Here is a 15,851-nt window from a genome sequence, read left to right on the forward strand (position 1 = left end):
AGTTTAACACCACTTTAATCACCACTGCCAAAGCTATGGAACCCTGGAAATTTAATTTATTTATTTATGGTATTTATATGCCACCCTTCTCACCCCAAAGGGGACTCAAAGCAGCTTACAAGGTATTATTAGCATAGTACAATATCAGTATTATATATTACTATATTGTACTATACCATTATATTGTAATATTATTAGTAATATTACATGTAATATAATATTATAATGTAATACAATATCATACTAATACAATAATATACTTATATATTTTATAATATAAAATATATAAGTATAATATTGTATTAGTATGATATTGTATTACATTATAATATTATATTACATGTAATATTACTACTACTACTAATATTAGTAATATTACATGTAATATAAAATATATAATTACAATATTGTATTATTATTAGTAGCAGTATATTGTATTACATTATAATATTATATATATTATATGAATATACAATATATTGTATTATATTATATTATATATTATTAGCATAGCACAGGAGAAAAGCTGGAACAAGTTGTAGTTTGGTGACGCCCTTGGGAAACTACAACTCCCACAGTTACCTGGCATTGAGTGATGACAGTTCAAAAGAAGTCAGACTGCATCCCAAATTAAGCATATGTGTATCCCTTTAAGAAGGAAAATAAATAAACGCTGCCCCTTTAAGAACTGAAGGCTCCAACTCGACGCTTCCGCGTGCGGCATAGTCTGTTCCATTTCCGAAACATTTCGCGCAGACACCCCCCATGCAGAGCCTCAAGTGGTATCGCCCATAGGCGCCCACCCTTCCTTCACAGACCCGCTGCGGACGAGACCACTTGGTTTACGGCGGCGCTGCATCCTCCGCGCATCCCTCCCCCCTCCTCTCCAGACTGGTTGGTATCGCCCCCTAGAGGCTCTTTAGATTAGCCCAGCAGAGGCTTTACCCTGCTCCCCCCCCCCCATCCCACCCCCATGGGCTGCTTTGGGATGGTCTCGCCCCATGGGAGCCTCGCCAGATTGTCATGGAAGGCACCACTTTGTCACTAGAAAGAGGGGGGAGGAAGAGGAAGAAGGAAATAGGCTGGGTTTGTATATATGGAATGGGGGAAATGTGCTAGGAAAATGTGATTGGAGGGACAGATTTGCTGGAACACCTCTTACTGTTTGCCTGGGGAGAAATCCTTGCCCGAAAGGTGGCCACTTTGGCCCAATCCCACAATGCAATGGGGTGTTTGAATTAGGAAGGTGTAACCACGTGGGTGGCTGACCTGGTTTTCCTGGGAAGACTGGGAGCTGCTCTCAAATTTATTTATTTATCGTGTCATCAGCAACCATTGTATTACAATTCTAACAGAGCAAAACAAACACACAGATTAAAAAGAAAAAGGGGAAAAAAACGCACAGATTTTGCAAATTTGGTATTTGGTTAAATGTCCTTTGACCAGTATCTGGCCACTTGGGGTGCCTCTGGTGTTGCCGCAAGAAGGTCCTCCATTGTGCATGTGGCAGGGCTCAGGGTGCATTGCAGCAGGTGGTCAGTGGTTGGCTCTTCTCCGCACTCGCATGCCGTGGATTCCACTTTGTGGCCCCATTTCTGAAGGTTGGCTCTGCATCTCGTGGTGCCCGAGCGCAGTCTGTTCAGCGCCTTCCAAGTCGCCCAGTCCTCTGTGTGCCCAGGGGGGAGTCTCTCATCTGGTATCAGCCATTGGTTGAGGTGCTGGGTTTGAGCCTGCCACTTTTGAACTCTCGCTTGCTGAGGTGTTCCAGCGAGTGTCTCTGTAGATCTAAGAAAACTATTTCTTGATTTAAGTCATTGACGTGCTGGCTGATACCCAAACAAGGAATGAGCTGGAGATGTCTCTGCCTTGGTCCCTTCACTATTGGCTGCTACTTCCTGGCGGATGTCAGGTGGTGCAAGTGTAATTTCTCCAGTGGTGTAGGGCGCAGACACCCTGTAATAATGTGGCATGTCTCATTAAGAGCCACATCCACTGTTTTAGTGTGGTGAGATGTGTTCCACACTGGGCGTGCGTACTCAGCAGCAGAGTAGCATAGCGCAAGGGCAGATGTCTTCACTGTGTCTGGTTGTGATCCCCAGGTTGTGCCAGTCAGCTTTCGTATGATATTGTTTCTAGCACCCACTTTTTGTTTGATGTTCAGGCAGTGCTTCTTGTAGGTCAGAGAACGGTCCAGAGTGACTCCCAGGTATTTGGGTGTGCTGCAATGCTCCAGTGGGATTCCTTCCCAGGTAATCCTCAGAGCTCGGGATGCTTGTCTGTTCTTAAGGTGTTCTTAAGGTCTGTTCTTGAATGAATGAATGAGCTTTATTTTTGTACCCCGCCTCCATCTCCTCGAAGGGACTCGGGGCAGCTTTACATGCCCAAAGCAAAATACAATTTATTTTATTTATTTACTGTATTTGTATACCGCCTTTCTCAGCCAATCGGCAACTCAAGGCGGTTTCCAACAAATCAGTATACATAAAACATAATATAGATAAAACATTAAACAGTGTAAAACATCACCAAAGCAGTAAAAACAACATCATTAGCATCTCATTATTATCAAGCATTGTCTAGTTCCATTGTCAGGTCATTCAATTTCCTATATTAGCTGCTCTGTATTTGTAAACGCTCGCTTGAACAGCCACGTTTTAACTTGCATCCGAAACGTCAAGAGGGAGGGAGCAGATCTGATCTCCCTAGGGAGGGCGTTCCATAGCCGAGGGGCCACCACTGAGAAGTCCTTGTCTCTCGTTCCCTCCAAACGTACTTGTGACGAAGGAGGGACCAAGAGCAGGGCCTCCCCAGATGGTCTTAAAGTCCTCAGTGGTTCGTAAGGGTAGATACGTTCGGACAGGTAAGTTGGGCCAGAACCGTTTAGGGCAGGGGTCCTCAAATTTTTTAAACAGAGGGCCAGGTCATAGTCATAGTTGGAGGGCCGGATTATAATTTGAAAGAAAAAAAAAAGAATGAATTCCTATGCACACTGCATGTATCTTACTTGCAGTGCAAAATACACTTTAAAATAATACAATAATTAAAATGAAGAACAATTTTAACAAATATAAACTGGCGGATGGCGATGAATTTGTGATTCTTTTTGACGAACTGATTTTTGCTGTAACTTGTATGAATTGTATTTTAATGTATTTTATACTGATGATTTATAATGTTTTTCTTATTGTATTGAGTCTTATGTTGTTAGCCGGCCTGAGTCCCTCCTCGGAGGTCGAGAAGACCGGGTTATAAAAACTCTAAATAAATAAATAAATAGTATTTCGATGGGAAGTGTGGGCCTGCTTTTGGCTGATGAGATAGGATTGTTGTTGTTGTGTGCTTTCAAGTCATTTCAGACTTAGTTTGACCCTGAGCGAGGGCTGGGTAAATGACCTTGGAGGGCCGCATCCGGCCCCCGGGCCTTAGTTTGGGAACCCCTGATTTAGGGCTTTATAGGCCAAAGCCAGCACTTTGAATTGGGCCCGGTAGCAAACTGGCAGCCAGTGGAGCTGGCGCAACAAGGGGGTTGTATGCTCTCTGAGCACTGCTCCTGTTAACAATCTGGCTGCCATTTGTTGGACTAGTTGAAACTTTTGGACCGTCTTCAAAGGCAACCCCATGTAGAGAGCATTGCAGTAGTCTATACAGGATGTAGCCAGAGCGTGGACTACTGTGGCCAAGTCAGACTTCCCAAGGTATGGGCGCAGCTGGCGCACAAGTTTTAACTGTGCAAATGCTCCCCTGGTCACTGCCAAGACCTGAGGTTCCAGGCTCAGCGATGAGTCCAGGATCACTCCCAAGCTGCAAACCTGCATCTTCAGAGGGAGTGCGACCCCATCCAACACAGGCTGTAACCCTATGCCCTGTTCGGCCCTGCGACTGACCAGGAGTACCTCTGTCTTGTCTGGATTCAATTTCAATTTGTTCGCCCTCATCCAGACCATCACAGTGGCCAAGCACCGGTTCAGGACCCAGACAGCCTCCTTAGTAGCGGGTGGGAAGGACTGACAAAACAATAACAAATTAAAACAGCGTCATAATAATAAACAAACATCAAAAGCAACAGCAAATTAATTTTGGAGCGGGGGAAGGAGGACCGCTATGTGAACAGGTTAAAGTATAAGGTGGTTCAATTATTTATTTAAAACATTTATATTCCGCCTTTCTCACCCCGAAGGGGACTCAGCGCAGGACACAGCATATATACTGCAAACATTCAATGCCAGGACAGGAATTCATATACACATACATAAACATTAAAAACATTTATCTCAATATTAAAATACACAATTTAAAACCTTCCTGGTCATCAGCGTCAAATCTAATTGGCCTGGTAATCTTTCCAATTGCTGCTTTATTGCCCTGTACTGAAAGCTTGGTCCCACAGCCAAGTTTTTACCTTCTAAAGGACAGGAGGGAGGGGGCCAATCTGATCTCACCAGGAAAGGAGTTACATAGCCGGGGGGCAATCACCGAGAAGGCCCTGTCTCTCGCCCCCACCAATTGCACCTGTGACAATGGCGGGACGGAAAGCAGGGCCTCCCTGGAGGATCTTAATCTCCGCGATGGTTCATAGGGGGAGATGCATTCGGAAAAGATAATTTGGGCCGGGGCCGTTTAGCGCTTTATAGGCCAAAGCCAGCACTTTGAATTGTGCCCGGTAGCAAACAGGCAGCCAGTGGAGCTGGCGTAACATGGGAGTTGTATACTTCCTGTATGCCGCCCCAGTTATTAACCTGGCTGCCTCTCGTTGGACTATTTGAAGCTTCCGAGCAGTCTTCAAAGGCAACCCCATGTAGAGTGCATTGCAGTAGTCTATCTTAGATGTAACGAGAGTGTGGACCACCATGGCCAAGTGGATAGAAACATATAATAGGTGGATAGAAACGTTCAATAGCATAGGAAATAGCATGGAAACAGAGCAATTAAACAGGATCAATTCAGCTTAACTTTATTTATTTACCTTACTTATATACCGCTGTTCTCAGCCTGAAGGCTGAACAGAATATATATAGTATATATACTATATATATATATATATATAGTAATGTAATATAGGAATTCAGAATCAGGTCATGATACAAGTCATTTGTCATAGGAGTCATCAGTCGAATGCACAATGAAACACCCATGTCTTTAATTCCTTTCGGAATGTGGGTAGGGAGGGTGCCAGCCTGATCTCCCTGGGGAGGGAGTTCCAGAGACGAGGGGCCACCACCAAGAATGTCCTCTCTCCCTCGCCCCCACCAACCGCGAGACAGGGGTGGGAGTGAGAGAAGAGCATCCCCGGAGGATCTTCAGGACTGCGTGGGCTCGTAGGGGGGGATGTGGTTACGAAGATAGGCAGCTCCTGAACCGTCGACCATAGGCTGTGCTGCATGTGGCAGAGAATTGCTGCCCAAAGCTGGCAATAGACCCACTGGTCTTAAAGTTGTTTTTCCCAACCTGGGGAAGCCCCTGATATTATATGATATTTATTTATCATGTCAGGAGCGAACCAAACAGTTGTGTTTTAAAAAAACCCACAAAGTTTGCAAACTTGGCATTCTATTAAATGTCTTTTATACAATTAAATAGTTTCTAAATAATCTCCCTCCATGTTCACCTGATTTTTCTTTATATTTTAGGATACATAATTCATTCCTCGCCTCCCTCTCTAGAGCTGTTTTTGCTGTGCGATCAACATGGTGAGTTGGGGAGCAGCCCTTTCTGATCTATCTCATCTTTTCATAGCTTATTCTGTAGGAAAATGGAAATTTCCATAACCTCTTGGAGATTGTATGATTTTTGGAAAAGCAAAACCTTGTTAGAAGTCACAACCTTTTGAAAAATGATGCCATAAATGTTAGAGAGCCCCAGTGGCGCAGTGGCTTAAATTGCTGAGCTGCTAATCTTGCTGATCAGAAAGTCGCAGGTTCAAATCCGAGGAGCAGGGTGAGTTCCTGCTGTTAGGCCCAGCTTCTGCCAACCTAGCAGTTTGAAAACATGCAAATGTGAGTAGATTAATAAGTACCGCTCCAGTGAGAAGGTAACAGCACTCCATGCAGTCATGCCGGCCACATGACCTTGGAGGTGTCTATGGACAACACCGGCTCTTCGACTTAGAAATGGGGATGAACACCAACCCCAAGAGTTGGACACAGCTGGACTTAACGTCAGGGGAAACCTTTATCTTTAACCTTTATGGCATTCATGTAAGGCAAGTAGGTTTCTCAGTTGTTAAACTGATATACCCATATATCTCTTTGAACTGTTAGGGACAAAGATATGCCAATGCACAAAAAGCACATGCGCACGCACACACACACACACATAAAGCAGAGTTTCACAAGTGTTCTTTCACTTGCCCAAAAAACATTTACTCTCCTTTAAAATCTATTTGCCTTTAAATCGTGCTCTCAAGAGACAAAAATAAGCAGATTTCTTAAAAAGTAACATGGCTGGTTTACTCACAAACTTCATGTATTCAGCATACAGGTACTTTGCATATCAATCCCATTACAGATAGGATTGGAAGTGGGTTTCTCTCTGTAGGTAACACAGGACATCATTTCTTGTAATCAACTGTCCAAAGCATCTCTCTGGTCTGAGAGTCTAATAGAGTCTCTGTCTAGTCAGAAAGTCCAAAGGAATTTATCTCTATTTGTGTCTGAAAGTATGCATCTGTTTTGGCTGAAGTCTCTAAGCATATTGTTTCTGCTGACTTTTAAAAGCATACAGTTTCTAAAAATGGAGTCTGAGTCCTGAACAAGCCCAGATCTGATCACATGGTCTGCAGCCCTTTCCCACAACATAGAGTTAAGGAAAACTGCACACCAATACACACACATATACAATACAGTAAGCAGTTTGAATTGGCTTATTTGCTCTTTCTTAGCCAATATTTTACATCCATGTCTCTTCCAGAGTAGTATTTGAAGGAGAGAAGTTCTCCTATCATGAATTATATTTTTATTATTATAATAATAATAATAATAATATCATCCCACTTTTATTGCACTCTTGATTGGGACACAATAACCTCATATTTCTTTTATGGTCTCTCTCGTAATCTCCCCTCCCAACAGCATGGTCGGTTGAAGGTAAAGACGACCGAGGAGCAGGCTGAAGCCAAGCGTCTCGAGCGGGAGAAGAAGCTGCACCAATATGTGACTGCCACCAAAGCCATCTTTGAGAAGGTGAAAAAGACAGGAGAGGACCGAGGAAGAAAGAAAAGGAATTCCTTCCATAGTCTTCCTCCATAGTTTAGCTTTTGGAGACTGAGGGATGCTGAAACAGCTTCATTTGAATTTTGTATCCCTAATTGGTCAGCAAGATCTTTAGCGTGACTCTTGGCTTCTGTTTATGGTTGGCCTTTGTAATACTTTTTGGCCTCTCGCTTTTCAGCTTCAATATTACTGTTTTTCTCTCAGTGCATAAATGAGAGCTATCTCGTGTTCTGCTCTCTAGATGAACAAAAGGTTAAGACATTGGGTAGTTTGGTCCCAGGATGCTTTCCATTCCAGATGAATTCCATGTGCATTTTTCCTTGGGTCTGAAACCTAGAAAAATAGGCTTTTAATCCATCGCCATAAAAGATGCTCAAATTGACCTCTTAGGCCTCTTCTACACTGCCATATAAAATCCAGATTATTTGCTTTGAACTAGATTATAAACCAGTGTAATTATTTATTTGACATGTCAGGGCAACCAGTCGATTATATTACATTTCTAACAGAACAAAGCAAACAAACAGACAAAATACAAAATTTGTGGGTTTGGTAGTTGATTAAATGTCCTTTGACCAGTATCTGGCCCCTTGGAGTGCCTCTGGTGTTGCTGCAAGAAGGTCCTCCATTGTGCATGTGGCAGGGCTCAGGGTACATTGCAGCAGGTGGTCAGTGGTTTGCTCTTCTCCACGCTCGCATGTCGAGGATTCCACTTTGTAGCCCCATTTCTGAAGGTTGGCTCTGCATCTCGTGGTGCCAGAGCGCAGTCTGTTCAGCGCCTTCCAAGTCGCCCAGTCCTCTGTGTGCCCAGGGGGGGAGTCTCTCATTTGGTATCAGCCATTGGTTGAGGTTCTGGGTTTGAGCCTGCCACTTTTGGACTCTCGCTTGCTGAGGTGTTCCAGCGAGTGTCTCTGTAGATCTTAGATCCAGTTCAAAGCAGATAATGTGGATTATCTGGTTTGATAATCTGGATTATATGGCAGCATAGAAGGGGTCTTAGTTTTCTGTTTCTTTTTCCAAAAGGGAGAAGAAAGTCCCTCAACTTTGACATGTCAAAGGAAGGATGTGGTTAATAGTGTGATTGAACTTCAATTCCCCAAAGATTGACCTTTCAGATCTTGAGGATTGCTATGGGTTGCTTGACCTTACAGAGGTTATGTAAATGAGCCAATACCACCTAAAAGTAATTTCTGAAGGCAGAGTAAATAGTGTTTAGTTGAAACATATGGAAGTATTGATACCTGACTTATGTATGATGTCATGGATCTTTAGCTTTTGAGTGGCAATTTTGGCCTTTGACCATTAAACCTTTGATGGATACTTTGACTCTTATAATGTTTGGCAGGTATGTATTAACAGCTTGAACTTTTGTATTGTCGAAAGCTTTCATGGCCAGAATCACTGGGTTGTTGTAGGTTTTTTCAGGCTGTATGGCCATGTTCTAGAGGCATTCTCTCCTGACGTTTCGCCTGCATCTATGGCAAGCATCCTCAGAGGTAGTGAGGTCTGTTGGAATTAGGACAATGGGTTTATATATCTGTGGAATGACCAGCTTGAACTTTTGACTGTGACTATTGGGTTTGGCCTTTTCCTAAGTGGGAGGACTTGTCAAATGCCACTTTCCTAACTACGCTTCTTAACTGGTTATGTAATAAAGGATTTGTTCCTTCCTCACTTGGGGAAGTATAGAGTAATGTGGGACATCGGTGTGGATGTATTGTCGAAGGCTTTCATGGCTGGAGTCACTAGGATGTTGTGTGGTTTCTGGCTGTATGTCCGTGTTTTAGTAGCATTTTCTCCTGACGTTTTGCCTTCATCGGTGACTGGCATTTTCTGAGATCCTCTGAAGGGGTGTTGTGTGGTTTCGGCTGGAAAACCACACAGCACCCCATAAGTGTGGAGTTGGATTGTCTCTTTCTGCTACAAAGATTTACATGATGTTAATTTATTTATTATTTATTTATTTACGACATTTATATGCCGCCCTTTTCACCCCAAAGGGGACTTAGAGTGGCATACAACCATAGGTTTTAACTGTCGCTGTGTTATTGTTAATGTTTATTGCTTTTTTGTTATGAGTTTTATTTTATTGCTTTGTATTATTTGTTGTTATTGCTTTGTGATTGATGTGTTGTGGGCTCGGCCTCATGTAAGCCGCACCGAGTCCCTTGGGAGATGGTAGCGGGGTATAAATAAAGTATTATTATTATTATATTATTATTAGCCTAGTACAATATCAGCACTAAACATTGCTATATTGCACCATACCACTATATCATAATAATATTATTAGTAATATTACATGTAGTATAAATATATAATTATAATATCATATTATTATTATTATTATTATTATATTACATTACATTATAATATTATAATTAACATGCCTCTTTCAGAGGAAACTGGGTCAACTGGACAAGGAAGCCTTAGATCTGAGCAGCCAGGTCTTGGCCGCCAATCCCGATTTTGCCACCCTCTGGAACTTCCGGCGAGAGATATTCCTTCACTTTCAGGAAGAGTAAGTAATGGGGGAGCCCAAGAGAAGGGGAGCAGGTTGTGAGGCTGAGCAGACACTATATAGATTAAATTATCCCTGTCTTCTTCACTCCTCCATCTTCTCTGGACCAACAGATCCCCAGAAGAGATGCAAACCCTGTGTAAGGCAGAACTCTCCTTTCTGGAGTCTTGCCTGCGTGTGAACCCCAAATCCTATGGGACGTGGCATCATCGCTGCTGGGTGATGGAGCACACCCCAGAGCCGGACTGGGACCGTGAGCTGGAGCTGTGTGGCAAGTTCCTGGAGGTTGATGAACGCAACTGTATGTATTTCCCTCTTGCTATCCTTGTCAACTAGGCATGGGCAAACTTGGACCCTCCAGGTGTTTTGGACTTCAACTCCCACAATTCCTAAGAGCCGGTAGGCTCTTAGGAATTGTGGGAGTTGAAGTCCAAAACACCCGGAGGGCCCAAGTTTGCCCATGCCTAGTGTAGATGCATCCTGTGTCCATTCATATTCAGTTTGGTGGAAAGATAGTCATACTAACCACTGCAACATCTCCAAGGTTTCAAGGCTCAGTCCTTGTTATCTCAGTCCTTGGAAATGGCCAGGACCGAGCCAGAAACCTCCTGCTTTCAGATTTGTAGTTCCAACACAGAGCTACAAAGCAAAGAGAAATGATGCTCACTTCCTCCATTTCTGCTGATGTTGTATAACCAAAGAGAAGCACTGCTATGCCACAATAAACACCCATCTGTTACCCAGATGGCCGACCAGATTCATCTCGGAAGATCATGAGTAGGCCCTAAAGGCAACAGCTCCTTACAAATTAGCCTAATTGTCTTTTAAAATAATTGTGGTTAGGAGGTCAGAAAATTGACCATGGAGTTGTGTTGAAGGGCCTAATAATGCGATTATAAATTGCATTGGTTATAGCTATGTTGTAACCCACTTCACATCACACTGAGATGCAGGTAAAAAATAAAGTTATTATTATTATTTTACTGACACAAAAGCACAGTATGTCTCAGTAAACAAGATCTATATGCTGGGTTTCGTATCACAGAATCACAAGTCAAACACTTCCCAAGCATCCATGATTGTGTGATGTATTTTCGAATTATGCGTGCAGATCCAAGTCAGGTGGCCTTTTGCAGTTGACAGATCATGATTTTGTCAATGTTTATTGCTTCCAAATGCCGGCTGAGATCTTTTGGCACGGCACCCAGTGTGCCCATTACCACTGGGACCACCTGGACTGGTTTATGCCAGAGCCCTTGCAGTTTGATTTTGAGGTCTTGATAACAGCTGAGTTTTTCCTGTTGTTTTTCCTCAATGCGACTGTCACCTAGAATAGCGACATCAATAATCCAGACTTTTTTCTTTTCCACAATCATGATGTCTGGTGCATTGTGTTCCAAAACTTTGTCAGTCTGGATTCGAAAGTCCCACAGTATTTTTGCATGTTCATTTTCCACGACCTTTGCAGGTTTAAGATCCCACCAATTCTTTACTGCTGGCAGGTGGTACTTGTGACATAAATTCCAGCGAATCATTTGGGCCACAGAGTTGTGCCTTTGTTTGTAGTCCGTCTGTGCGATTTTCTTGCAACAGCTGAGGTTTCATCAGCTTCCTTGCACAGTCTGCATTTTGGGTCATCAGCTGATTTTTTGATCCTGGCCTATTATTATTATTATTATTATTATTATTATTATTATTATTATTAGAGAAGTATTATCTGTAGCTATTGCCTGGATCCTTCAACACAGCCCTATGGTGTATTCTGCTTGAAGTTGTTTGTGAATATGGTTCGTGATTTGTCATGGTTTAAGTCTGCTCATATTGCCCTTCCACAAACACCAGTATCACCTTCCGTTCATGGCCCAGCATTATTTCCAATTTTAACTCTACATTTAGCCTTCCCACTGTTTTTAATTATGTGTTGTTTTATTGATAATGTTGTGTATCTTATTGTCTATGTGTTTTTAATTACTTGTACTGTTGTTATTATTGCTTGTATTGCTGTGTTTGGGCTCGGCCTCATGTAAACTGCACCGAGTCCCTTGGGGAGATGGTAGCGGGGTACAAATAAAGTGTTATTATTATTATTTATTATTATGGTTCAAGTATTTACAAAAAAGTCCTGGAACATATCCCTTGGGGATATGTGGGTATTATTATTATTATTATTTGAAACACAACAAGATGAGTCCACAGCAGACAAGAACACTCTGCTGGCTGTTGTAATGGATCACACGTCGGACATTCCCAAGTGTCTAGGACTGTGTGATGTATCGGCAAATAATGCATGCAGATCCTAGTAAGATGGCCTTTTGCAGCTGGTAGGTGGTGATTTTGTCAGCGCCGATTGTGTTTAAGTGCAGGCCAAGGTCTTTAGGTACTGCACCCAGTGTGCTGATCACCACTGGGACCACCTTTACTGGCTTATTTATTTATTTATTTATTTCGGGCGCTTCTACCCCACCCTTCTCAACCCCCCGGGGGGGGGGGGGGGGACTCAGGGCGGCTTACAACCGGCACAATTCAATGCCAACAATTCAACAGATAAAATACATAACAGCAATAACAACAATAGTTAAAACATTCTATTTATTTATTTATTTATTTATCATGTCAGTGCAACCAGTCGATTATATTACATTTCTAACAGAACAAAGCAAAAAAAACCAAAAAAAACCAGACAAAATACAAAAATTGTAAGTTTGGTAGTTGATTAGATGTCCTTTGACCAGTATCTGGCCACTTGGAGTGCTTCTGGTGTTGCTGCAAGAAGGTCCTCCATTGTGCATGTAGCAGGGCTCAGGTTGCATTGCAGCAAGTGGTCTGTAGTTTGCTCTTCTCCACACTTGCATGTCGAGGATTCCACTTTGTAGCCCCATTTCTGAAGGTTGGCTCTGCATCTCGTGGTGCCAGAGCGCAGTCTGTTCAGCGCCTTCCAAGTCGCCCAGTCCTCTGTGTGCCCAGGGGGGAGTCTCTTATTTGGTATCAGCCATTGGTTGAGGTGCTGGGTTTGATCCTGCCACTTTTGGACTCTCGCTTGCTGAGGTGCTCCAGCGAGTGTCTCTGTAGATCTTAGAAAACTATTTCAATTAATACAATAACAACTAAAAGCCAGTCTAGTAGCCAACGTTCACCGAGTTCTAAAATCCGTAAGTCAATTCATATGCCTTATTATTATTATTATTATTATTATTATATTTATAGCCCACTTTTCTCTCTTGGTTGGGGCACACAGCAGCTCACAACATTAAACGACAATGCAATTTAAAATCCACAATTCTAAAGGTAGTAATAATTAACAAGTATTCACAATATCTGAGGATGCCTGCCATAGATGCAGGCAAAACGTCAGGAGAGAATGCTTCTAGAACATGGCCATACAGCCCAAAAAACCCACAACAACCTATTTGTTGGTGGATCCAAAGTATGGAATTCCAAGAGCCTAATTGGCCCACTTAGATGGTGTTGACAAGTTGGCAGGCATGACCTTTGCCCTCCACATTCGTATTGCTCTTTGCTTCCCCCTGCAGTTCACTGTTGGGACTACCGCCGCTTTGTGGTGCAGCATTCAGAGGTGCCTCCGCAGGACGAACTGGCCTTTAGCGACAGCCTCATCACCCGCAATTTCTCAAACTACTCCTCTTGGCATTACCGCAGCCGCCTCCTTCCACAGCTTTACCCTGACTCCCAGCAGCAGGGCCGGATCACAGAGGAAGTCTTACTGAAAGGTAAGTGATCTGGGAAACAGGCTGCATCTACATTTTTTTGTTCCTGGGTTATAAATGTCATTTCCTAGTTGGTTCTATCATTAAAGCATGACAAAACTTTATTAAACTGCAAAATGTTGTTTCTGCGGGACATCCTGCAGCCCATTTTGCTATAGTTTTTCAATGAATATCTTGTTGAGTCTCAACCAATTCATCATAGGTTGTGGCAGCCACACAAACAAAGTTTCTGGAGTATAACAACTACTTCCAAAGTAAGGGCTGCACAATAGTATAACAACAACAACAACACTTTATTTGTATTCTACCTTATCTCCCTGAGAGGACGCAGAGTGCATTCCAGCATATATACCGTATATACTCGAATATAAGCCGGGTTTTTCAGCCCCTTTTAGGGGCTGAATTGTCTTCGCCTGGATTGTCTTCGCCCCCACAGCTTCCTCCTCCGTTGCATCTGCAGAGAAGCTGTGCGCGGGGCAAGTGAAGGGGAAACGGAGGTGTGCACGTCTTGCCACGCGCGCACGCACATCCCTGCGCGTCTTGCCACACACGCCTCCATTTCTTCCCCATTCAACGCGCATGCAGCCTCTCTTCCTGCTTGTCTTGCTGTGTACGCAGAAGGAAGAGAGGCTGCATGCACATTGAATGGGGAAGAAATGGAGGCATGCATGCAGGGAGGGAGGTGTACGCCTCCGTTTCTCCCCCCATTCGCCATGCACGCACCCTCTGCTCTCCTCATAGCAACCCAGTTCAGAGAGCAAGACAGGTTGCGCACAGGGTGAATGGGGGAGAAACGGAGGCATGCACCTCCCTCCCTGCACGCCTCCATTTCTTCCCCATTCAACGCGCATGCAGCCTCTCTTCCTTCCACGCACACAGCAAGACAAGCAGAAAGAGAGGCTGCATGCGCGTTGAATGAGGAAGAAATGGAGGCGTGCAGGGAGGGAGGTGCACGCCTCCGTTTCTCCCCATTCACCCTATGCGCAGTCTGTCTTGCTCTCCGAACAGCAACCCAGCTGGGTTGCTATGCGGAGAGCAGAGGGCGCGTGCACGGCGAAAGGGGGGAGAAACGGAAGCGTGCACCTCCCTCCCTGCTTGTCTTGCTGTGTGCGCGGAAGGAAGAGAGGATGCATGCGCGGTGAGTGGGGAAGAAATGGAGGCATGCGTGCGTGCGTGCGCGGCATGACGTGCAGGGAAGGAGGTACGTAAATCCGTTTCCCCTTCACTTACCCCGCACGCAGCTTCTCTGCTCTCCTATTCACCTGTCTGCCAGCTGGTTTGCTGTGATATCTAATTTTAGTTTTGAAATTAACCAATAGCGGCTGCATTTCTTACCCTCTGCTTATACTCGAGTCCATATGTTTTCCCAGTTTTTTGTGGTAAAATTAGATGTCTCGGCTTATATTCGGGTCGGCTTATACTCGAGTATATACGGTAAATACACAGGCAAACATTCAGTGCCTTGGAGCACAATGAGACACGAATACACAAACAAAGGCAAAGGCTTCCCTTTTCATCTCTGGCTCTGGAGGAGTTCTCATCTTCATTTCCAAGCCAAGGAGCCTGCGTTGTCCATAGACATTTCCTGGTCATGTAGCCGGCATGACCGCATGAAGCTCAGTTTTATTTATTTGTTTGTTTGTTTATTTATTCACTGTATTTGTATACCACCCTTCTCAGCCCTCAGGCAACTCAATGCGTTTTACAGAGGCAACAGTGCAATTCCCAACAACGCCACAAAAGTATTTAAAAACTGACATATAATATAAAACCATACAAAATCAATAAAAAACAGAAATCATTTGTGACTCCTAATTAAAATGTTGTCCAATCTCATCATCCAGTCTCCATATTCCTATATCTGTTACACTGCATTTTCAAACGCATGCTCAAACAGCCAAGTCTTGACTTTTTTCCAGAATTGTAAGAGGGAGGGGGCCTATCTAATGTCCCTAGGCAGGGCGTTCCGTAGCCGAGGGACCACCACTGAGAAGGCCTTGTCTCTCAATTGCACCGGGATTGTGGCTCAGCTGGCTGAGTGTCAGCTGCATTAAGATCACTCTGACCAAAAAGGTCATGAGTTCGAAGCCAGCCCGGGTTGGAGTGGGTTTCCAACCAATTGTGTGTAGCCTGTTGTCGACCTTTGCAACCCAAAAGACAGTTGCATCTGTCAAGTAGGAAAATTAGGTACCACATTAAAGTGTGGGGAGGCTAAATTAATTGATTTATGATGCCATAAAGAAGACTCCAGCAAAGCATTCCAGTGCGAAAGCATGCGAGGAATGCAGAAGTGCTTCATCAGCGTCGCAGATGGACAATGAAAGCGACAGCTCCCCTGGCGGCCAGAAAAAAAAGTTGAATAGCCTGTGTCTATGTCTGTATATGTTTGTATGTCAA

At 43.7% G+C, this 15,851-nt stretch overlaps 1 protein-coding gene across 2 annotated transcripts in view; it reads left to right on the forward strand.

Moving 5' to 3' along the window:
* Positions 1-712: 712 nt before the first annotated feature.
* Positions 713-15,851, forward strand: part of RABGGTA (Rab geranylgeranyltransferase subunit alpha) — a 40,100-nt gene continuing 24,961 nt past the window's right edge. The window contains exons 1-6 of one of the 2 annotated variants that reach the window (XM_060779965.2): positions 713-894; positions 5,628-5,687; positions 7,068-7,178; positions 9,608-9,729; positions 9,843-10,030; positions 13,260-13,457. In XM_060779965.2, coding sequence (XP_060635948.2) covers positions 5,685-5,687; positions 7,068-7,178; positions 9,608-9,729; positions 9,843-10,030; positions 13,260-13,457 — 622 coding nt within the window. In that variant the 5' untranslated portion in view covers positions 713-894; positions 5,628-5,684. Of the gene's footprint in view, positions 895-975; positions 1,087-5,627; positions 5,688-7,067; positions 7,179-9,607; positions 9,730-9,842; positions 10,031-13,259; positions 13,458-15,851 lie in introns of those variants that run through there. The other variant, XM_060779966.2, reaches the window with a different exon arrangement.

Source organism: Anolis sagrei, chromosome 6 (genome assembly GCF_037176765.1).
Source record: "Anolis sagrei isolate rAnoSag1 chromosome 6, rAnoSag1.mat, whole genome shotgun sequence".
Classification (NCBI taxonomy): domain Eukaryota; kingdom Metazoa; phylum Chordata; class Lepidosauria; order Squamata; family Dactyloidae; genus Anolis; species Anolis sagrei.